Below are 25,590 nucleotides of genomic sequence, written 5' to 3'. Positions count from 1 at the left end.
TCTTTGGTAAAATATAAATGGAATTGTCAGCGCACTAGCGTCTGTTTGTTTGTATAAGGCTATCAAAAGAAGTCAGAGAGGAGGCTGTGGCCCGGATCCTGACCCTGATTGTATGAATAAGTAAGCAGGATGCAAGTGATTGGGTTAGATGCTGCGAAGATTTTTTTTTTTTTTTTTTTTTTTTTTTTCAAGTTAGGAAGAGGGTAAAAAGACAGCCTGGGGGGAAAAGGCAAACAGTGCATCCCCAAATCCCCACACTTTTGCTCTCCTTGCAGCCAGTTGCTTTGCTGGCTTCTGCAGGCTTTTAAGGTCTCGCGGCGTAGAAATGCCTGCCCCCCACCCCCTTCCTTGGTCTCCCCTTTCAGTTCAGATGTGCTGATGTGCAGACCGGATTCATCTTCCCGGAGCGGCGGCGGCAGCGGGCGCAGAAGGCGGTAGCTCGCGTTCGGCCCCGGGGTCCTGACAGCGGCGGGGGCGCGGCGCCGGAGCCCGAGCTCGGGTGGCAGCTGAGCCCGCGGGGCGCCGCTCGGCGAGCCGCGGCCGCGAGAAGTTCTGCCATCAGAAGGAGGACCTGGCAGGCTGCGAGCGCCCGCGCCGCCGGAGCTGAGTTGGTCCGCCGCTGCCCCTGCCCGCTTCCCGGAGCCGAGCCTCCTTACCTGCCCTCCGCCCACCCGCGGGCCCTCAGCCAACTTCCCCCCTGCAACTGGGGGTCACAGGCAGCGCTTGCCCTCTTTACTGTCCCGACGGCATCCGCATGTCTCCGGACACCTGAACACCCTGGTCCGGCGAGGAACCTCCCAGTGGGGAGAAGAGCACCGGTCCCCCTGGCCCCGCACATCAACGCGGACCGCAGCGCCTACCCTCCCGGTCGCGTCCCCTCCTTTTCCTCTGGGGGAGGAGGATGGGGTTGGAAACGCTTTCCCCGAGGATGCTTGTGTGGCTAGTGGCCTCGGGGATTCTTTTCCACGGGGAGTTTTGGGTCTGCGCTGGCCTCGATTACGATTACACTTTTGATGGGAACGAAGAAGATAAAACGGAGACTATAGATTACAAGGACCCGTGTAAAGCCGGTAAGTGCCTCTCTCCAGGTTGGGACGGTGGCGCGCCAGGGCCCGCCAAGCTGCAATTCCTGATGGGTGGCGGTGGGAGCTCACCTGTTTCCTTCCCTCCTTCGCCAGCCCCTCTGCCGCCACTCCTTCTCTCCCCCTCCTTTCCCTTCTTCTCCCCACCCCCAAGTGGCAGCAGAACGGCCCGAGTTGACTGGAGTTCTGTGCTAGTGGGATCAAATGCCCAGCGCTCATCCTCTAGTTTTGAGTAAGACATCCTGGAGTTTCTGATCCCCTCACCCCACCCCGCTCTCGAAACAGCAAAACGAAACAACCGGCTGCTGTTGGTTTAAAATATCAGCATTCAGCCGGCTGTATGCATCCAGAGGGGACAAAACCTCCTCTGTTCCAGGGCGCGGTTGCCCTGCGTTCGCAGATCAAGTAGGCAGAGTTTCCAAAAAAAAGGTGGGTGGAGATGGCATCGCTACCTCGGAATACCTTCGCAGCGTCTTCTTTTGCCAAGAATTTCAAGTGTGTGTTCCAGGCTAGAAGGGGATTGTGACAATCCTGGAACAATTCCCTTCTAGATAGGGTTCCAATGCATTTGCCCATTTAAAATAAACCTCAACAAATATTTTTCCAAGTTACTACCCCACTCAAACTTGTGTGTTCCTTCCTGAGCACATCCCCGGGGTACTGCAGTTGGACCACTCTGCCTGACTGCAAGCTTCGCGCCTCTCGGGGTCCCCGAACGCCGCGGTCTTTCCCCTCCCATGCACGCGACCGGCGCCGCTGCGTGTACCTCCTCCGCACCGGGCGCGCTTCCCACCCGCCTCCTGAGGTTGAAGCCCCGCCCGCCGCAATTGGCTCCAGCGCAGTGCCCAGGGCGCCTGGGGCTGGGCACAGCATCGGTCAGGGATTGGGGTTTCCCGGCTGCGTTGTGGTTGGGGTGACCCCAGCTCAGTGTGAACTGATAACTAACTTTGGAAAGAAGGTCACAGGGGTTGTTTGAGGCAGACTTGGTAGCGTCATTTGTAAGCTGAATGAGCTTTCTGTCCCCATAGCAAGCAAGAGGTGTGGGCTGTGGTGAAGGGTAGAGGAAGAGAGTGAGCTAAGTATCAACCATATCTGATTTCTACTATGTCCCTCCAGATTCTATGCGGGGGGTTTGTAGGTGTGATTGGAGTTTCTTCCTTTACATAGGTAGGTAAACCTTATCCAGTCTCTCTTGGGCCTGAAGGAAGGAAGTTCACAAGTGAAGGAAAATGCTGGAAATTCCCTGGTTAATTTTTACCTTTGATGATATATTGCTCTGACAAGGAGGGTGCAAGGGGACGTGTGTTGTGTTCGTGTTGTCAGACATTTCTTTGTGCAGCCTTAGTGAAGATACTTATTCAAAATTCAGAGTAGTTTAGGGAAATTGGTCAGAATTGAATTAAATCAGAACTCAGAATTCTAATTTAATTCAATGTTACTTATAAATTCCCTTCTATCACCTCTAACAGTCTGTTTTCTCACCCCAAATTTCTTGGGTCTTCTCTGATTGTTTGTACAAGGAGTCACTGTTCTGCTATGATGGTGATTAATGACCCAGCAACTCCCTAAATATACCTTTTGGTAGGAAATACATTTTGCATAATGTATGCAACTTGATGGAAATTGTGCATTTCTTGTTTGTGTTAATGTATAAATGAAGTATATATGAGATTGTCTAGGAAGACAGCTTTTTTGATGCTCTGTTGTGTGAAAGATTCAACCCGCTCTCAATAGGAGCTCATATATATCATATATACATATGGTGTGTGTGTGTGTGTGTGTGTGTGTGTGTTTACTGGAGATGGAACCCAGGACATCTTGAATGCTAGACAAGTGAATAACCATTGAGGTACATCCCTATCCTGCACCAAGTATATTTAAACATACCTCAAGCATAGATATTTATATCCTCAGCAAATAAACATCTAAGGCAAGGAAAAAGAACTTTCAAAGCATTTACTTTTTATTTACTTTAGGTACAAGTTTATTTTGAATATAGCTATTGAAATCAAAGCAACAAAACCAACAACTTTGAGTAGATAATTATTCTTCTTCCCTATCTTTTGGTTAGAGGTATACCTATGAGTGTATGTGTGTTCTATTTGTGTGGGTGGTGAGAGAGAAAATAAAATGGCCCAAGTGGAAGGCTAAAAAATATATGCAGAATCTGAGATCCCTTTAAAGGTGATCTACCTTGTATTTAAATTTAATGAAATGAAAGGCTTTAATTTACTATGTTGGCTGAAGAATGGCAAAATCTCAGTGCTTCACTTTTGGTACTGTATAAAATCAAAGTTGTAATAATAGGAATAATATTAGTACATTGAAATCCCAAACAAGAGTCAAAAGAAGTTCACTGAAATCAGCAAGGTGGGGATGGGTGTCTGAAAGGTAGTGATGCTAAAGCAAAAGAGAGGTACTTTCTAGGTGATTGGGGCACCTTGGGTCTGCCTTGGGTCATATAGCAAATTCCAGGGCATGACTCATGCAATACAGGGCCCTTTCTGAATTTCTCTAATAGGGGACACCAATATTCCTTAAACTACACAGTGGTGTGCTGTCATCCTGTCAAAAATAGCTTTATGGTTTCAAAGTACTTCTGGGTACACTGTTTCAGCTGGAGTTCACAGAAGCCCAGTATGGTTGAGTTTATCAATCTTCCCATTATACAGATAGAACCATAGATTATGTGTGAGGGTGAAGGCCTTTGTTAAAATTATTCAGAATTTAATTCTTGACAGCACAGTCTGACTGCATTTAACATTCAGAATTGCATTCGTATCTGGATTTTTGTAGGCCTTCCTTGAGATGTAAAAGTAGAAATTTGTCCAGGTTTTCCTGGAGTCCTAATAGACTGCAGTTACTTTCATATCTGGTATGAGCGAAGTAACTTAAGAACATAGTTTAAAATATTTTCCAAACCTAAATCTTTGAGGACAGAGATCATAACAAGTTTTTCATGTTTGTCAGAGGGACAGATTACTCTACTACCACTTTTATTTATTTATTTTTTGAGAGTACAATAAGTTCATTACATTTTTAATAATTGTTTTCTTGGTGATCAAATTAGTTGTGGTTACTAATTTATTTATTTTTTATTATTAGTTGTTCAAAACATTACAAAGCTCTTGACATATCACATTTCATACATTTGATTCAAGAGGTTTATGAACTCCCATTTTTACCCTGTATAAGATTGCAGAATCACATTGGTTATACATCCACGTTTTTACTAGTGTATATTGTATATTCTGCTGCCCTTCTCTATTACCACTTTTAGGAATCTAGTATGTTTTTAAAACCTTCTCATTATCTATAAACTGTTAAAAGTCCCATCCAAAACCTCCTATTCCAAACAAGATCAAATACACATTATCCAGAAAGAAGTATGGCTAATTATAATTTGTCAAAAATTGTGCCATCCTTAATATATTTGTGAAGTAGAATGAAATTATATACCTATCAGAATTCTGAGTTTAAGTCCATAAAGCTATAGAACAGAAAGTTAGCCTTGTATTAACTTGAATGAGCTTTAATTTAGTTATTTTTGGTATAAGTTAAAGTATGCCATAACTTCAGATATACAAATATAACCAAATCCATTGGTACAGAACATAGGTACTTCATTGTATATAAGTATCTAGACACAAAGACGGAAATACTTCTAAGGAGAGTCTGGCAGACTTTCTTCAGTGCAGTACAGGGTCATCTGAATATGCAATCAAATTCTCTTTTTCTCTCAGGTTTAGAAGGGTCCCAAGGGCCATTAAGAAGCTGATGCTGCAGAATTTCATTTTAGAGCAGGGATTGAGGTGGTTTGTTTCATTGCTGTACTACAGCAATAAATGTTAATCTGAGGATTAATATCTGTGAAGAGTCTGGGTAAATTTAGTTTACAAGTTAGTCTTCTGCCAAATCTGTGTAGAGATTACCTAAAAAAACAGAGGCCTGATGAACTGAACTCTGCATGAATACATTTCCTCTCTTTCTTCCTTCTTTCTCTCTTTCCTTTTTGGAGTCAAGGTGATATTAGGAAATCTCAGGCATTTGAAATATAATATCTAGTAGTGGAGATTGATTAAATTGTGGTTTGAAAGCTTAGAAGTTTAGATAATAGATGAAGTGGAATGTTTGACCAGAAAGGGGGGTCCTTCCACCCTCCCTCCCCCACTCCTCCCCTCCTCCCTCCCCCACTCCTCCCCTCCTCTCTCCCCCCTCCCCTCCCCTCTTTTTTCTCCTCTTCCTCCTCCTCCCCTCCCCACCCCCTCTCTTCTTCCTCCTTTTCCTCCTCCTCCTCCTCCCCTCCCCCAATTCTTCCCCCTCCTCCTCATAGACATATGTGAGTACCCTGAAAAAAGGACTTTTCACTTTGAAGCTTCAGGTTAAATGATTTCTTTTTTCCTCTTGGAAAAAAAATCCAAGCTTGATTAAGGGTCAGTAAATGCAAGGTTCAATTTGCCCAATAGGCTCTTGGCATCCTAGCGATTCTTTCTGCTTTTGTTTCAACCAGTGTCCTAGCACCCTACTATGCTAGATCTGGGATAATTTTGCTATGTTTATAGTTTCTAGGTAGGATGGTTTGTCCTTTTGGTCCTGTATGTTGTACTTTCTGGCTGGGCTGGCAACCTCTTGGATATGACATTTCAGAACTTGATGCTCAACTCCCTGTCTACTTTATGCCATCATGATTTTAAGTATCCAAACATTTATTCCTCCATCGGCGCCTCTTCAGACTGCCAAGCTCTCATTTAAAAAATGCATTTCATAGAGCTGCTACTCCTAACCAGTCTCTTCTGTTTAAGTTTTCATTCCTCAGATCTTGAATATTTTTTTTTTCTTTCTGCCTTTGGTGCCAACTCAGAAGTGGCCAAAATATAGTTTTTGCAAAAGGGATGGATAAGGCATTATATTCTGTATACTTGAACTCTGTTCTTCACTTGCCAGTAATAATTCTGTAGCCCTAGTCTTGAGGGATGTTTCTGTTCGCCAATGACAGTTACTGTTATAGGTATGGAAAAGATAAATAATTTTTAAAAATATATTCCCTCAAGATAGGCCAGTACTAAAGTCTCCTCTCCTCCCCTCCCCTCCCCTCCCATTTCTTCCCCTCCTCTCCCCTGCCTCCTCTCCTCTCCTCTCCTCTCCTCTCCATAACATAGACTCCTGATCTGTTCTCACTTTTTGTCTCTGAAGAGGACTGTGTGATTTGCTAATAATTCAACACGTAACTGGATTGTTATATATATATATATATATATATACACACACACACACACATATATATATATATTCTGTTGAGTTGTTTACATTCTTTATACGTTCTAGATATTCACCACTTATCAGATGTAGAGTCTATGAGTATTTTTTCCCATTCTCAAGGTTATATCTTCACTCGGTTGATTATTTTCTTTGCTGTGTAGAAGCTATTTAGTTGGTTATTATGTTTATTTTTTTCTTTGTTATCTGTGCTTTTGATTCAAAAAAATCCTTGCTTAGATCAATGTCATCTATATGTTTCCACTATGTTTTTCTCTAGTCGTTCTTTTATTTTTTTGTAGTACTGGGGATTGGACCCAAGGCTTCACACATGCTAGGCAAGTACTCTGAGCTACACTACACATACCCAGCCCGTTTTTTTTTTTTTTAATTTTGAAACAGTCTTGCTAAGATGCTCATGCTGGCCTTGAGCTTGAGATCCTCCTGCCTCAGCCTACTGTGTAGCTAGGATTACAGGCATGATCCACCACACTCAGCTTCTTCTAGTAGTTGTATAGCTTTGGGTTTTACATTTATGTCTTTCATCCATTTTGAGTGGATTCTGTATGCTGATAGAGAGGGGTCTAGTCTCATTTTCCACATGCAGACTTCCAGTTTTCTCAGTGCCATTTGTTGAGCATGTTCTTACCCAAATGTTTGTTCTTGAAGTTTTTGTTGTCAATCATTTGACTCTCTCTCTCTCTCTCTCTCTCTGTGTGGTTTTATTATGAAGTTCTCTGTGTTATTGGCCAGTGTGTCTAATTTTATGCATGCTATTTTTGTTTCTTGAGCTTTTTAGTATATTCAAGTGTGATACTGTGATGCCTTTAGCTTTGTTCTTATTCTGGGTATTTTATAGTTTCATACAAATTTTAGGATTTTTTTTTTCTGTTTCAGAGAAACATTCATTGGTGTTTTGATAGAGATTTCATTAAATGTGTAGATTGCTTTGGGTAGTATGAACATTGTAACTATTAATTGTTTCAATCATGAACATGAATGTCTTTCCATTTATTTGTGTCCTCTTCAATTTCTCTCATCAGTGTTTTACTGCAGTTTATTGTAGAGATCTTTCATTCCTCCTCTTAGCTACTTCATGTAATAGTGCATGGAATCTTTGTGGTTCCTGTTAAATTACATGCCTATTTAAACCTACCTTCTCTGTTTAGGCTTCCTGAGTCCACAGTGAAACAATGAAAAATATGCAAAACTTTTTGAAAGAGCTGACATGTAACTATTTCAAATAGTTGACATAAAATTAAATATGTTTTACTCTTCTCCCTATGATAGCTTGCTTTTCTATGAAAATCTCATAAAAGTCTAATATAAATTCTCTCTTTCTCTCTCTCTCTCTCTCTCTCTCTCTCTCTCTCTCTCTCTCACACACACACACACACACACACACATACACACACACTCACATATATATGATTTCTTCCACAGAAACCATCAAAAACCATATCCTTTTCCCCATGGTGTATATATTAATCCTATTTTTGAATCCCTTAGCAATATTTCCTGATGTAAACTTGAAACTCACTTCCTGTAGTTACATTAATAATCCTGTAGTCCCCTCAGTCTTTATGGTACTGAAATAGTAATTTATTGGAAAGAGGCTTTAAATTCTTTTGGAACCAGGTAGATGGTAGATAGTATTGAATGAACCATCCTTCATTTTAGAATGTTGTCTATTGTTTCAAAGTGCCTCAGACTCATTGGCTTAGAATTTTTAGAACTGGGACCCTCTGTAAATTTTTCTAAGAATGTGTAGAATGGACAAAGGAAAATAATCCATTTAAATGAGGCATCGCACATCCCTGGGACCACCTGGGGAGGTGGTGGTGGTAGTGGGGTTCTCTTGCTCCCCTACGCTATACATGCACACTTTGCAACATCTTGAGCTCAGAGGTAGGCTGAGGATGGCCAGGCTTTTGTGCCTGGCAAGATTCCTAGGGATGTAGGAGCTAATCTTCTGGGATATTGGTGATGTTTGTTACAGTTCTTTCATATTCTAAGATCTGGAATTTAATTGTGGAATGATCCTTCCTAAATTAAGGAGTGGAGAGTCTTATCCCCAACCTTGGATCCAGCAGAATGATTTAGCACTGTGGTTTGGGGTGGTTTATTTCCTTTAGTTGTTTATTGAACGATAACGCTTAGGGAGGAAAAATTCAAAAAAATTCTTTCTAGCCACAGAGCTAGGGAATGAATTGTATAGAATGTGTTCTTTCCCAGAAAGCAGGAGGAGGGAATCCCTTGTTTATTTATTTAGTTCTTGCCATTTTGAGCCCTGAAGATGGGATATTGACTATTGGATTTTGAGGCATTGTGGCTAATGGCCTGCTTCTTTTTTCAGCTCTTTACAAAATGTATGCTTATCCTGTCGGGCTGTTCTAAAGAGCTCAACTACATATTTGTACTAAGTATTGTAAATTAGGTGTTAATTGAAATCTAGAAAGTGAACCAAGGAGGTGTTTATCTTAATCAGCTCTTCTCTTGCAATTTACATTTATAACTTACATTTATAAAGTATTTGCTATCAATCATATTTTTAAAATTTTAAAATGATAGTTATAAAAAAGCAAAACCATACATTAAGTAGGTCAGAAGTACCTCCAAATATATTATCCCCCCACCAAATCTAACTTTATGTGTTACTATGCTGTGCAAAACCTTCAACTCAGTGTTTAAAAAAGATTCCAACAGTTTAAAACACTCTGTGTCATTTTACTGGTGAGAGGATTCATTATGGATACTGAGATAAAAACCATATATTTACTATCAGCATTGATGTCTTCCATCTTGTTGAGTTTCCTCCCGATACCACTTAATTGGTGTGATGGGGGAGCCGAGATGGAGGGGTAACAGAGTGGAATAGTTTGCTCATTCCTTACATTTCTCATCCGTGTTGAACTGTCAACACGTGGGTTGTGTACCACAGAGTCACCTCTACTGGCTCCTGGCCTGGCTGCTGGTATCAGTGTCTTCTGAGTTCTTTCTTTGGCCATGAGTAGTTTCAATAGGATAATCTCAGGTTCTCATGCAGTGTTAGAAACCTCCATGTCAGTACAGCAGTTGATTGACCACCCTGGAAAGATAGAACTCTGTTCCTTTCCCCTGTTTTTTTTTTTTTTTTTTTTTTTTTTTTTACCACAAATGCCTAATAGTTGAGGGTTTATGGTTATTTTGTGTTTTGTACTCAAATTATTGCATTTTAAGACAATGAAGAATATGTGGTCATATATAATTACATGAGCATAATGAATGTATGCATATATAAGTGTAACATTTCAGTCAGTGATGGACCACATATATGACAGAGGTCCCATAGATTACATTCTCTATAATCTATATCTCTTATAATAAGGTGTAGTAGCTATATCATTTGCATAAGTACCCTTCATGATGTCTGCACAACAAAATCACATGGTGACTCATTTATCCAAACCATATTCCCAGTTTTAAGTGACACATGATTGCACCTTATGGCACAGAAGCTAAAACCTTTAATATACCCCCGGAGGGACACCCTGAATCACTAGAATATAGAAAGGGGGTAACACCAAGATAATGTGTCCTGAAATTCCATGTACCTCACATTATCTAGAAATCATCTTCAAGATTCATGTCATATTAATGTGGGTAACATTTTAAAATTAAGGAAAATCTAGAGTCTCCTACCTTCACTGTATCCCCTTCAAGTAATATTATCATCTCTTTTGGGCATGAACAGAAATTGGGACTCAGAAGAGCCCAGTGGCAGGGCTGTTATCACAGCTGGAAGGTGGTGAGAACTTGAACATAGGTTTCTATGTTCCAGATGCCTTCCTCTGTTAGATCCCATACGCTCATTCTTCAGCCAACATGTATATAGTAAGACTGTCAGTTGAAGTGATGGTGTTGGTGCCATAGGAACCCATCCATTGTGATTTTCTTTAGAGAGAATATATCTTACCATCAACACCTTTGTATTTTATAAGCCATATACTGTGTTGTCAGAATAAGACTAGTACTTTTCAATTGCATGGAGTAAATTATAGATGGACCCTCCTCTCTTTAAGAGAGTATTCTTTAAGTGTAGAGAATTATAAATGAAATACTCTAGTTACGTATGAAACAAATAAAAATACACATGGCTAGTTCTAATAGACGTAAAAATATTTGAGCGCTCAATAATGTGGAGGAGACAGTGCTACGTGTTGCTCCTAGTATATAAACTGTGACAGCAGGCTTTCCACGTCCATTAAGGCAGTGATTTAATTGGATTGCAGTGGGTTTCGGTTATTGGTGTGTTGCTGGCACAGGCTCTGACGTTTTGCATGGTAAAGTGTGAAGTTGTTTCACACTTTAGATTTGCTCTATGAATGTTCATTGAATTCGTGATTATGAGCCCATGAAGAGTGTGAAGAACATTTTTTCAACTGCAGGCGATTCAGGAACATGGTTTACAGTGTACATTATGTATGTAAATGATGTGTGAATGCCTTTTAGAAAACAAATATGCTGTGCAAAGGTTCTTAAACAACTTCGTCTTTGTAAATCTTATCTAAAAGTCTGCCTTACCTAAAAGTCCTAAGAGCAAATGCTTGAAAACTTTTAGGGATAATGGGTCAAGTAAACTTCTTGGAACTCTAGTATGATTTCCTAAGAGTAGGCAGTCTGGCATATTCAAAATACATACTATATGTAATGCTGACTATATTATAATTTCTTTGAAGAAAATATATTGCTTTTAGCAAATCACCATGCTTTCTAGGAGGAAGAATTCCTGCTTATACTTGTTCTCTAACAAGTGGATAAGACCAAAATCTGGTAAAACAAGTCTTTTCTTTCTTGTCCCTTTTCTAAATCTAACAACCAGGGAAATTTTTCATTTTATTTTTTCCCCCGTTTCAGAAGAACAAGTAGTACATATCCAGACCTGAGTGGAGTGTGGCTGGCAAGCTATCAGTCACCAAGGTTGGAATAATTGGGATTTGCCATCTGGAATGGGTAACGGATGGAATGACCTAAATCAGGGGCCTCGTGTTACCTTATGTTTCTGTTTAGAAAGAGATTTCAGAGCAGTTTGCTTGGTAAACTAGTGACCAAGAATTAACACACAGAAATAAGATATTGACCAAAGGAAATACCTCCAGTGTACTTTAGGATTCAAATATTTGTCATGGGAATGATATTTAGCACACATCATGGAACTCAGACATGGAGTGGGGCTTCATATGTAAAACTGTATACTTCAAAAGCAAGCATCCTACAGTACATCTTATTTTTGTATTGAAAGACACTTGTAGCTAAGTGTTTTTAGATCATTTCCCTTATGTCACCCCGATAGATCAGAATTTGAATCCACAATTTTGGATTCCAGGTGCTGCCACAGTCTGCCAGTTCCTTTCCTTTCTTCCTTTTTTCATATGGATACACTTTGGCAAATTGGAGTTGGCTTCAAAAATTATTTTAGTGTTTCAGAGACACAGAATAATGATTTATGAAGAACTTGGGCTTTGGAGTGAGATGGATGTGAACTCTAATACCAAACTAGTACTGAACAACCTCCCTCCTCCACAGAATAACTGTTACTTGGGTGAGTTATTTAACCCTTTCATGCTCAGTTTTCTGATCTATAAAATGGAGCTAATATTATAACCTTTAGGATGTAATATTAAGATTTAAATGAATGTAAAGTACACATCACTTTGTCTGGAACTTAGCAAACACTTTTATTTTTGTTTTAGAGTAGCATAAATACATAGGATGTAGAGGATTTTTCAAAATCACAATTGCTTATTTGTGGGAAGATGATCTTTATAAGAACATTTATGGGATAAAGGTCTTTTTTTCTTGCCATGTATAAAAACACATTCATTCTCAAGTACTCTAAAAACTTGCAATTGTGAAAGAATTAAACCCCTGAATTAGGCCTTTTGTTTGGAAAGATATCAGAGGTAACCCATGAAAACATTTTTATGTGTTATTCTTGACTATAAGCTCATACAGCTTATATAAAATATATTGACAATTTTCTGTTCACATTGACTAAAGTGTGAATAGAATCTTAGCTATATAGTCTTTCAGTAATTTCTGAAATGTTCACAATTTGAAATGTTCAGATTTCATCTGCCATCTGGATTCACACAAAGAGCTTACATACTCACAATCCATGTTTACAGAGAGCTAAGTTTGAGCACATGGCTCTAAGCTGCAAATATTCATTAATTCATTAAACATTTATGGAACACTTACTATGAACAAAACAGATTAATCTTTGGGGTTTCATAAGCATGAAATAAGATTCAATATTGTAGTCTTTACCTTACCTTTTGCTAGTAGATAATGACTTTTGTATAATGGTTGTTTATATACTAATCACAAAGTTGTATGCTGAAGTTATTCAAATTTAATATTTGAAAATCAATACTGTAATAAATTATGATAACTAGATTATGTGTTCTTATAAATTTTTCTTGAGACTTTCTTTACTCAAGATTTATGAAGAATAAAACTTTGTAGGAAGCATAACAACTTTTAAGTAAGCATTTTGTGGATTTTGATATTTGGCAGTAGCCTGGGATGGGATGTTACCAATAATTACTTATGCAATTATTTGGAAGTACTCTGGATCAGCAATTATGATTTCCACTTATTTTTTCTCAAATAGCTTGATTTTGAAATTTAAAATTGCCATATTTTTTCATATTATCTACTAAGAGTACATTTCTCTTCTCCACACTGTATCCTTGTCCTTAAATATGGTTAAAGATTTGTGGTTCTCTATAGTTATGGACAGGAAGAGCAGCAATAAATGATAAATTAAATGAAAGACTGTTCTTTTTATTTGCATTGTTGTACTGTGGCTTTGAAAAGTAAATATAAGTTTTACTTTCTTTAAATAAACCCATTTGGGTGGTGATATGGCAACTGGAAAACAAACTGGACTGGTAGTCAAGAAATATAAATTCCAGTACTGGCTCTGATGCTGTATTTGTGTGTAACCCTGGGGATACGTCTTAGTTTTGCTGGGCAGTGGAAATCTCTAAGGCTATTCAAAAGTCCTAAAGCTTTCTAAACTGCTGGTGTCTCTGACATTGCAAGCATAGCTTCTCTGAAGCACAGCTTCCCTAAAGTAGTATATCAGGATGTTGCAGGACCAATGGGCTACACCTTTGCTGAGAGGAGAGGGAAGGTGTCAACCCCTCTCCTGAAGTCACTCTTCCTAAGCTCTCAGGTCCCAATGTTCTAAGCAAATCATGGCAGCCACTAAGCTGGAACTGCAAAAGACCCTGTAGTTCCCTGACTTCTCTTTGTCAAAATTAGCCTTAAAAACTACTTATGGCTAATTTCCTATTTTTCTTTTCCCACCTCAATTGAGCAGTTAAAAAAAAAAAAAATCTGCCCACAGTGCTAAGGGATGTGGGTATAACCTATACCAGAGCATGTTAGTATCATATTACCATCAGGGTTGAAGTTTGCTCAATTGGATTTGTTTCACAGGGAAGATGATTTGTATGCTAGGTTAGCAGGACATAGTGATGGGAAAAATCCAGTTTTCTCCAGGTTGAGGTCAGTGTTCATAATGGAAAGAATAAGAGCTATAGGCAGAGAAATTGTAAGGAAATTTTTTTCTGGCTTAAAACATTTTACCAGATTTATGACACATTAAAATATATTCTTTTCCAGCTAGTTATTTGTATATAACATTGAAAACATTCTTCCACTTAACACAAGTGTATATGTTTAATTATCTCCATAAACCTCCAGTATATCTGAATTATCTAGTAAGGAATTATTATTTTTGTCATGTTTACTTATTTTGTGTATAATATGCCATTTAAATGAAGGGTCAAATTCTCAAATAAAGTATTGCCAAAGGAAGTTTTATTCCTGAGTTGTTGTTTTTTTTAGTGTAAAGAATAAAGTTTAGTTGAAATGAGTAGCATGAATCTAGGTGGTACAATTTAACTTGGGCCCTGAATATTGTGTAGGAGACCTAGATATGCTCTTGGCTCTTGGTCTTTAATTATATTGACTCAATATACCTGTATCACTTTTGAACATAAATCCTTTCATTTGTAACATAGGAATATGATATCTAGTTTATAAAACATGTAAGAATTAAAAGCACAAGGTTTGATGAACTGATATAAATGAATATAAACAATATTTTGTACCTGATATATTTCAAGAATATACTTAAAGGATACACATGAGGTGTGCCCTTTTCTGTAAGGATTTCAATATCTACAAGGAAAAAAAAAGCAGCAAATACTTTAACTATCAATATGAAAGTTCATAAGCAAAATATTATGATAGCATTAATTATATTTGGAATAGAGAAAGCACCTTACAGAAGGAGATGATTGAATTGGATTTTGAAGTTCTGTAAATGTTTTTACTGCTGTAAAGATGGGCTAAAACTTTAGAGTCTAGTAACTAAGATAAAAGTTAAAGCTGTGAAAGTTCATGACTTTTATGAAAGTGCAGGAAGTGGTAATTAGTTTAATGTGGACAGAACAGAGGATGTGTAAAAGTTTATGTTTTGGCAAGAAGTGATTCCGGAAAAGACTGTGTAAAGAATCTTTAATGTCCAGGTTATGAACTTGATCCTGTGGCAGTGAGAAGAGGGTTTATCAAAATTTCAAAACACACCATTGGTTCAATGAGTCTTATTTTATAAAGACATGAGGATGTGGAGGATGCTTTGGAGTAGGTGGTGAAGGAAGTGATGAGCAAGTGGGAACAGGGGTTCTGTTAGTTTACAGTAAGGCAGAGGCAAGCACCTGTGAGTGCTTGCATTTAGATTAATATGGCATTATGTAAAAATATGGATGTGTAACCGATGTGATTCTGCAATCTGTATTTGGGGTAAAAATGGGAGTTCATAACCCACTTGAATCTAATGTTTGAAATATGATATGTCAAGAGTTTTGTAATGTTTTGAACAACCAATAAAAAAAAAAAAAAAAAAGAAACCAGAGACTACCTGAATGGACACTGGGGATGGTTAAGAGAATAAAAGCAAAGGAGGAGTCAAAGAGAACTTCTTAGTGAGTCCATACTTTAGTAATTGCATAGAAAGTGATCCAAATGAGCAAGGTTAGAAACATGGAATAAAAAACCAAGTTTGTGTTTTTGTGAAGCAAATGAAATTGGTTTTCAGATCTCACTGGTTTGCACGTAATTATTGATGTTCATAATATTGATGAACATCATATGAACACATTGATGTTCATATGATAAACATATTGATGAACATAATAATGAACATATTGATGTTCATTATTGATGTTCATAATGTCCCATCATGTTGTTTTTCAGCAGTGTATTGGTTATATTTGGACTTTGGTTCCATATTGACTTTGAACACAGTTTGAGAGGTGCAAAATATTGTTTATATTCATTTATATCAGTTCATCAAACCTTGTGCTTTTAATTCTTACATGTTTTATAAACTAGGTATCACTATTCCATTTAGATATTGATTGGAATCACACTGAATATGTGGATTACTTTTGAAATATATTTATGATATTTAACCTTCTAATCCATGAATATGGTATACATCTACATTTGTTTAGGGCTTCTTTAAAACTGTTCAATAAATTTTGAATATTTCTATCTGGAAATTTTTTGACACGTTTTGATAGTTTTATTAATTTATTTGTATTTTTTGATGACATAATACACCCTTTAAAGTCTTTCCTTTTAAGCCTTTATTGATATTATGAACAAATTCATTTGATTTTGATATTTTTACCTTTTATTTGAATCTTTGAAAATCCCTTATTAATCTTAATAATTTATATATTCTTCACATAGGCAGCCAGGTCATCTGCAAATAAATATATAGTTTTATTTCTTCTTTTTCAATCCCTCTGCTTTTAATTAATTTAAAATTGTACTTTTCTTTCTTTATTGAGAATCTTCCAGTGTTGCATAAAAGTGATGATAGTTGAAGCTTAGTTTGCTCTGTTCCCAATTTGAAAAAGTATGCTTTCAGTTATTTATCAGTTATGATAAATTTGATGTCATGAAAATATAGATAGCTTTTTTTCAGATTAAATAACTCCACATTAAATAAGATGATATAATCATCCTTTTATAACCTTTTAATGTGGCGAGTTGCAATAATTTATTTACTAATATTAACCCATTTTGTATTCCTGGGATGAACATAATCTATTTTTTTGTATTGCTAAATTCTATTTATTGATACTTTGGGATTTTTGTTTTTATGTTCACCATCAGTTAAATTGACTCAAAATTTCCATTCTTTTACTCTTTTGGTTATGTTTCAGTATCAGAGTTATGTTAGCCTCATATATACTTGGGAATAATTTGTTGATGGTTGGAATTAATTGTTTTCTTAAAGAATTTGAGAGGATTTTCTTCCCTTCTGTTAGGTTACAAAGAGCTTAGGACCATTTTAAACTAAATTCCCTGCTTGAATATATTTGGCTGTCATAATAACATCAATGCAGAACACAAATCTACTTGGAGAATGACTTTTGCTGATGAGGTCTCAGAAAATATTTGCTTTTCTTCTGTCTACTAAGCTTCAAGCTTCCATTTTACTTTTTGTCCAGGAAAAAGTGGTGTGAGTTTTTCATTTTTTCTTATACATTGGAGTCCCAGTTTTCTGAGGAGTTATTATATTGGACTTCCCAGCTTTGGCATACCTTAGACTGTGTCTTCTGTCCTTTGAGACCTATAGGACAATGGAATCCAATAGTCCTGCAAAGTAGGTTGGACAGAGGTCCTTATTTGAAAGCTGACTTTGGCCTTCTGTTCATCTCTCTGGATCCTCCCATTTTCTCAGCCATACATATTATTTTTGAGACTTCTTTCATTTGTTGATGCATTCATGGAGTTTTAAAGTATATCTTCTGTAGCATTTTTAGTGATTCAGGAAGATCAGCCCCAGTACCTTGTCTGTCATTGTGGCAGAGGCAGCAATCTTATAAAGAACTACTAAATGTTAAACATCATCAGGACATTTCCTTACAGAACTTAAAATATGTGATGATTAAATGGATTTATTTGAAACCTCTTTATCATTACATATTGAATATAACCAAAAGATCTTCTATGAGACTATATAATATGTCTAATTTGGTTAACATAGGAATTTCTTTTTTAAGTTTTTTATTCTAATTTTTTATATATGACAGCAGAATGCATTACACTTCATATTACATATATAGAGCACAATTTTTCATCTTTCTGCTTGTATACAAATTATAGTCACACCATTCGTGTCTTCTTCATACATGTACTTAGGGTAGGAATGTCCATTGCATTCCACCATCTTTTTTTACTCCCTTGCTCCCTCCCTCCCCTTTGCCCTATCTACATTTTGTCTAATCTTCCCATGCTCCCCCTCTCAACCCTACTATGAATCAGCCTCCTTATATCAGAGAAAACATTCGGCATTTGGTTTTTTGGGATTGGCTTACTTCACTTAGCATTATATTCTACAACTCCATCCATTAACCTGAGAATGATTTTGTTCTCTTTCATTGCTGAGTAATATTCCATTGTGTATATATACCACATTTTGTTTATCTGTTCATCTACTGAAGGGCATCTAGGTTGGTTCCACAGTTTAGCTACTGTGAATTGTGCTGCTATAAACATTGATATGGCTGTGTCCCTGTAGTATGCTGTTTTTAGACTCCTTTGGGTATAAACCAAGGAGTGGGATAGCTGGGCCACACAAGCTATCCACACATTCCCACTTTTCCAAGGAATCTACATACTGCTTTCCATATTGGCTTCACCATTTTGCAGTCTCACAAGCAATATATGAGTATTCCTTTTCCCCCACATCCTCACCAACACTTATTTGTTGTTTGTTTTCTTAATAGCTGCCATTCTGACTGGAGTGAGATGAAATCTTAGGGTAGTTTTGATTGCATTTCATTAATTGCTAAAGCAATCCTTAGCAAGAAGAGTAAAGCAGGTGGCATCAGTATAAAAGACATTAAACTATACTACAGAGCAATATTAACAAAAACAGTATGGTATTGGCACCGAATAGACTGGTAGACAAATGGTACAGAATATAGGATGCAGAGACTAACCCATATAAATACAGTTATATTAGACAAAGGTGGCAAAAACATACATTAGAGAAAAGGTAGCCTCTTCAACATATGATGCTGAGAAAACTGGAAATCTATACTCAACAAAATGAAATTTAACCCCTATATCCCACTATGGACAAAAACTCAACTCAAAGTGGATCAAGGACCTAGGAATTAAACCAGAGACCCTGCACCTAATAGAAGAAAAAGTAGGCCCAAATCTCCATCATATCGGATTAGGCCCCTACTTTCTTAACAAGAATCCTGTAGTGCAATAAATAAAATCAAGAATTAATAAATGGGATGGATTCAAACTGAAAAGCTTCTTCTCAGCAAAAGAAACAATCAGTGAGGTGAATAGAGAGACTGCAGCTTGGGAGCAAATTTTTACCACTTGCACGTCAGATAGAGCACTAATCTCTATGGTATATAAAGAACTCAAAAGCTAAACTCCAAAAAAAAAAAAAAGAAAAAAGAAAAAGAAAAACCAAAATAACCCAATCAATAAATGGGTCAAGGAACTGAACAGACACGTCTCAGAACATGATATACAATCAATCAACATATATATGAAAAAAATGTTCAACAACTCTAAGATAGGAATTTCACAATGATAAAACCACCATTTGTTTTAGGTGATTTTTCAGAATATTCATCAGTCCTATTGTATATAATGATATACGAAGGAATTTATTGAATTATGTGTAAAGGCTTTATTATAAAGCTAAATCTTTTGTGCACTTTACTTGAATGGATTCAGTTCACATCCTGTGTGAGAACATCCACAGATAAGTCAAGCTATCCATTGTGATTTGCAACGGTACTCTTTAAAGGAAGTGGTATTGCCAGTCACCTGTACTGACTTGCTACCTCAGGCAGATCTGAATTCTTTATAACTTTGTAGAAAGAATTTAACTAGGCTTTTCTGAAACTTGTCAGGGGTTTAGTTTGTAAATATGTCTTCTATGTCTTTTGATGTTTAAGGCATTCTGTATTATTGATATTAAAAATCAAAAAGTAATTCATCAAAACAATCTCTTCAACTTTTTGAAAATCATTAAGTTTTTATTTTTTCTTTTATTTATATGATATATGCTGATTTTAAAAAAAACTTTTCCTTATGATATTTGAAACTTTCAATATACTACTTTAACTTCAGGGAACTTGTACATTCAACCAAAATTTCCAAAGTTACCTTTCAATTCCATGCCCCCTAAGGAACTCTCATTGTTTAATTTGTGGAAATGTAGCTCTGAATGTACTTTGAGGGATTATCATCCCAAACTCCACATATTAGAGATACTCTCAATGCTATTCTGATGTCCTAAACTAACCCAATTATCATATTCAACCTATTTCAAACAGGTTATGCAAATAGGTGTAGTTTCTAGTGGTGACTTGTGCATATGAAAGGAAATTAACCTGAACCATTATGGTTTTAGCTAGCTTTGTCACTCCTGTGACTAAAAGGCATGACAAGAACACTTTTAGAGGAGGAAATATTTATTTGAAGGCTCACGATTTCAGGTCTCAGTCCATAGACAGCAGACTCCATTCTTCTGGGAGCAAGGGGAGGCTGAACATTATGCTGGAAGGGTGTGGTTGAATAAAGTAGGTTAGAACAAAACCACCAAGAAGCAGAGAGCAACTCCACTCGCCAGGTACAAAATGTGTACCACAAAGGCACACCACCAATGCCCACCTTCTCCAGCCATACCCTACCTGCCTTCAGTTACCACTTAGTTAATCCTCATCAGGTGATTAATTCATTTATTGGATTAAGCCTCTCATATCCCATTCATTACACCTCTGAATGGTTCTCAGGTTTTCTCACACATGGGGGACACCTAATATCTAAACTTTAACAGTCATTCACTACCCACAGTGTGTTCTTCACTGCTTAATTAATGTTTTTTAAGAATATTCCATGAATGATTCCTTTGAGTTAGGCATTGTTCTATGTTTTTTAAGACATAGAACTCTTTGCTAGATGAATAGTAAATCATTTACATGAAAACCATTAACAGGAAAGTTCAGGTCTGTTCATAAATGTACTAGAAACATAGAAACAAGGAAATTGAGAATGCTGTTCTGAGGGTAACCCTAGTCTGTTATGTTTTTTAGAAGCTCATGGTCTGTGTTAACCAGTGGTGATTCTCTTGCCCTTTAAACTCTAGAGTTCCTTAAATTCATGTCTCTGCATTCTACTCAGTCATTCATTGTTAACGTTGATTTGGGTTATAGTTATAGGTATTATTCTTTTCTCTGAAGAAATTCTGATATTACATTAGGAAATTCCATTTTCAAAACGGTATTTCCCTTGCCACTCTATTCCTTGCCATAACTGCAAATTATGCTTGATGTTTTGGGTCCTTAGCATGTAAGCTAATGCTGGGCTTTTGAGTGACACTATCACTCAATAGTTTGGTAAACTCATGGAGAATAGTATCTCTTTTTAAATCTACAACATATATTTAATTAGTTTTTTTTTAGTTATACATAATGTTAGGATTCTTTCTGACATAATTATGAAAGTATGGAATATAATTTGCCCTAATTCAATCTCCAGCATTTGTTTTTCCCCTTCCCTTCTCCCTCCCCCTGTTTCCTTCCCTCTACTCTACTGATTTTTCTGCTGTTTACTTTTATTTAAATCATTAGTGTCTCTGGATGTACATGATGTAACTATTTCTTTACTAAATTTCCTAATGGAGTGTTTACTACCTAAAGAAATTTGATCCAAATTCACTTATTACATTTCTTGATGTGGAGCTGAATAAAATCTTAATATTCAAATTTTATGAACTTCTGCTTCTGGAGAGGATGGAGCATCTCAGGCCACATTTATCCTTGTGTTTAAAACAACTGAGAACTAGAGGAGAGAGACTGGGGCTGCAAAGGGCCATCGCAGGAGGCACCCAAAAACCAAAGCCAAGACAGCAAGAGGCAGAGAAGAGAGAAACCAAGTTCTAACGATCTCATGTGGGTACTGAATCCAGCTATACCTGTGGCCAGAGCTACTCCTGGACTTTCATTTACATGAGGCAATAAATTCCTTGTTTATTAAGTCAATAGACTCAGGATTCCAAGATGGCCGCAAATAGAGTGCATCACACCCCGTGTACCGCGTCACTGCGCAGGTGAATAACAAGTTAGAATGACAAAAAGCTATCTTGTCAGGAATTTACAGCAAAATTGGGGTGCACCGAAACCTAGAGGAAGGATTTCCATCACCAAGGACCGGTTATTGAATCTCAAACGCGAGCCAACTGTGTGACTGGAGATCCAGGCTGACTGATCCGCCGCTCGCCACGCAGCCCGCCCTGCGGCCACAGACGGCGGGGCGCCGCCGAGAAGCGACCAGCAAGCAGAGAAACGTTGCTACGGATTCTGTGGAGTCCTGCCGGCTGTGCCCTCACTGAGCTCCGGGCTGAGTTTGGGGTTTGAGACAGGGAAGGAAGTGGTCCAGTTCTATCCCCCACAACGGAAAGTCCACCAAGGAAGCCAGCGGCCATCATCTTGGAGAGCTGACGTCACAACCGCCAGTTTACGACAGATTGCAACAATAAAACAGGTGTGTGTTACTCAGCCCATCTCCCATACAGCGGGGAATTCGCATAAAATCTCTCCCAGGCTTCCCGGGGGAGGGATTATCAGAACGAGCTTGCATAGAGACGTGGGGAAAGGTAGAGACACCTGACCTCCAACTCCCCCTCCCATCAGCGGCGAAAACGAAACCTGTCCTGCCAGCTCTGGGGGAGGGGCAAGCAGAAAAAATCAAAACAATAGGGTGCCGATTCCCAATAGCCACCCTCCACACCCAGCAAACTGCAGGCCCAGAGTACAGTTTGAACTGCCGAGAGGCATCACACAGGGGAAGGCCGGGCTAGCAGGAGAAGCCAGGGGACTAGAGGCCAGGCCCTTGCGCCTGGGCAGCTAGAGACCGCCCGCCCGCTGGGCGGCTGGAGACCGGGCGGCTGGAGACTGACCGCCAACCTGCCGGCGACCGGGCGGCTAGACCCCGAGGTGCGGCCCAGCAGGTACGGCGCAGAGACTCTAGGAAGAGGTCTATATCCAGGCCTTCATGAAGTAGGCAACCGGGAGCTGAAACCATCCAGAGACAGACCAGTCCCACCCCTCCCTTCAGGCACACCGGTAAGGAGCCTGGGGCCCGCCATAGCAGAGAGGTGACGTCACCAGAGTTCGGCCGACGGAATTCCTTCCCAGCGGAATCCACTTTAGCAGGAGAGAGCAGAAACACAGCAATCAAACAGAGCAGGAAAGTAACATGAACAACATGAAAAAACAAGGGAAAAAAGGATTACAAACAATGCAGGACAACTTAAGTCTACAGGAGGACCTAGAAGCATCAGAAACATGGATAGGGAAAGAACTCAAGGCATACCTAACTCAGATGGAACGGAATATTAGAGAAGACATGAGACAGCAAGTCCAAGCAATGAAAGTATATTTTGAAAACGAATTAAACAAAAAAATTCAAATGGCAAAGAATGAGCTTTACCAGGAGATAGAGATTTAAAAAAAAAAATCAAACAGTAATCCTAGAAATGCAGGAAACTATAAACCAAATTAAAAACTCAAACAAGAATATTACAAATAGACTAGATCAAGTAGAAGTCAGAGCATCAGATAATGAAGACAAAGTTTATCAATTTGAAAAGAATATAGTCAACACAGAAAGGATGCTTAAATCTCACGAGCAATCTATTCAAGAGATATGGGATGTCATAAAAAAAAACAAACTTGAGAGTCATCGGGATAGAAGAAGGTACAGAGGTTCAAACCAAAGGAATGGACAACCTATTAAATGAAATAATTCTAGAAAACTTCCCAGAGATGAAAGATGGAATGGATTGCCAAATCCTGGAAGCTTACAGGACACCAAACATTCAAAACTGTAATAGACCAACTCCAAGACACATAATTATGAAGACAGCCAACATACAGAACAAGGAGAGAATATTAAAAGCTACGAGAGAAAGCAGGTAGATTACATTCAGGGGTACACCAATTAGGTTAACGACTGATTTTTCATCACAGACTTTGAAAGCGAGAAGATCCTGGAACAATGTATTTCAAATGCTGAAAAATAATGGATTCCAACCAAGAATACTGTATCCAGCAAAATTAAGCTTCAGATTTGACAATGAAATTAAAATCTTTCACGATAAACAAAAGCTAAAAGAATTCGCAGCCAGAAAACCAGCACTGCAAAGCATTTTGAGCAAAATACTACAAAAGAGGAATTGAAAAATAGCGCCCAAAACTAACAGTGGGAGGTATCTCAGTAAAGGGGGAGAAAAATAACCAAAGAAGAAAAACTAGCCAAACTAAAATAAATAAATAAATAAACATGACTGGAAGTACAAACCATATTTCAATTGTAACCTTAAATGTTAATGGCCTAAATTCACCAATCAAGAGACATAGGCTAGTAACCTGGATTGAAAAAACAAATCCAACAATATGCTGCCTTCAGGAGATGCATATGATAGGAAAAGGCATACACAGGCTGAAGGTGAAAGGGTGGGAAAAATCATACCACTCACATGGCCCTCGGAAGCAAGCAGGAGTGGCCATACTCATATCGAATAAAATCAACTTCAAACCTAAGTTAATCAAAAGGGATAAAGAAGGACACTATATACTGTTAAAAAGAACCATCCACCAACAAGACATAACAATTATCAATTTGTATGCACCAAACAATGGTGCTGCAACATTCAGAAAACAAACTCTCCTCAAGTTCAAGAGTCAAATAGACCACAACACAATAATTATGGGTGACTTCAACACACTGCTCTCTCCATTGGACAGATCCTCCAGACAAAAGCTGAATAAAGAAACTATAGAACTCAATAACACAATCAATAACCTAGACTTAACCGACATATATAGAATATATCAACCATCATCAAGTGGATACACGTTCTTCTCAGCAGCACATGGATCCTACTCAAAGATAGACCATATATTATGCCATAGGGCAACTCTTAGTAAATATAAAGGTGTGGAGATAATACCATGCACCATATCTGATCATAATGGAATGTAACTGGAAATCAATGATAAAAGAAGGAAGGAAAAATCCTGCATCAACAGGAAAATGAACAATATGTTACTGAATGATGAATGGGTTACAGAAGACATAAAGGAGAAAATAAAAAAAATCTTAGAGATAAATGACAATACAGACACAACATACCGGAATGTATGGGATACAATGAACGCAGTTTAAAGAGGGAAATTCATTTCCTGGAGTTCTTTCCTCAAAAAAAGAAAAAAACAACAAATAAATGAACTCACACTACACCTCAAAACCCTAGAAAAGGAAGAGCAAAACAACAGCAAATGTAGTAGAAGACAAGAAATAATTAAAATCAGAGCAGAAATCAACAAAATTCAAACAAAAAAACCATTGAAAAAATTGATAAAACTAAAAGTTGGTTCTTTGAAAAAAATAAATAAGATTGACAGGCCCTTAGCCATGCTAACGGAGAGAAGAGAGAGAACTCAAATTACTAACATACGGGATGAAAAAGGCAATATCACAACAGACACTACAGAAATACAGAAGATAATTAGAAAGTATTTTGAAACCCTATATTCAAATAAAATGGAAGATAGTGAAGATATTGATAAATTTCTTAAGTCATACAATCTGCCCAGATTGAGTCAGGAAGACACACACAATTTAAACAGACAAATAACAAAGGAAGAAATAGAAGAAGCCATCAAAAGACTACCAACCAAGAAAAGCCCTGGACTGGATGGGTATACAGCGGAGTTTTACAAAACATTCAAAGAAGAATTAATACCAATACTTTTCAAGCTATTTCAAGAAATAGAAAAAGAAGGAGCTCTTCCAAATTCATTCTATGAGGCCAACATCACCCTGATCCCGAAACCAGACAAAGACACTTCAAAGAAAGAAAACTACAGACCAATATCTCTAATGAACTTGGATGCAAAAATTCTCAATAAAATCCTGACGAATCGAATACAAAAGCATATAAAAAAAATTGTGCACCATGATCAAGTAGGATTCATCCCTGGGATGCAAGGTTGGTTCAATATACGGAAATCAATAAATGCTATTCACCACATCCGTAGACTTAAAGATAAGTACCACATGATCATCTCGATAGATG

The 25,590-nt window shown here is 38.0% G+C and overlaps 1 protein-coding gene across 1 annotated transcript in view; it reads left to right on the top strand.

The window, feature by feature from the left end:
* Positions 1 to 901: 901 nt before the first annotated feature.
* Positions 902 to 25,590, top strand: part of Tll1 (tolloid like 1) — a 202,924-nt gene continuing 178,235 nt past the window's right edge. Inside the window, exon 1 of the mRNA XM_027927052.2 lies at positions 902 to 1,070. Within this exon, the coding sequence (XP_027782853.1) occupies positions 902 to 1,070 (169 nt within the window). The remainder of the gene's footprint in view (positions 1,071 to 25,590) is intronic.

The sequence above is a fragment of the Marmota flaviventris genome, chromosome 3 (genome assembly GCF_047511675.1).
Source record: "Marmota flaviventris isolate mMarFla1 chromosome 3, mMarFla1.hap1, whole genome shotgun sequence".
Lineage (NCBI taxonomy): Eukaryota > Metazoa > Chordata > Mammalia > Rodentia > Sciuridae > Marmota > Marmota flaviventris.
This window is presented reverse-complemented; position numbering and strand designations above follow the sequence as displayed.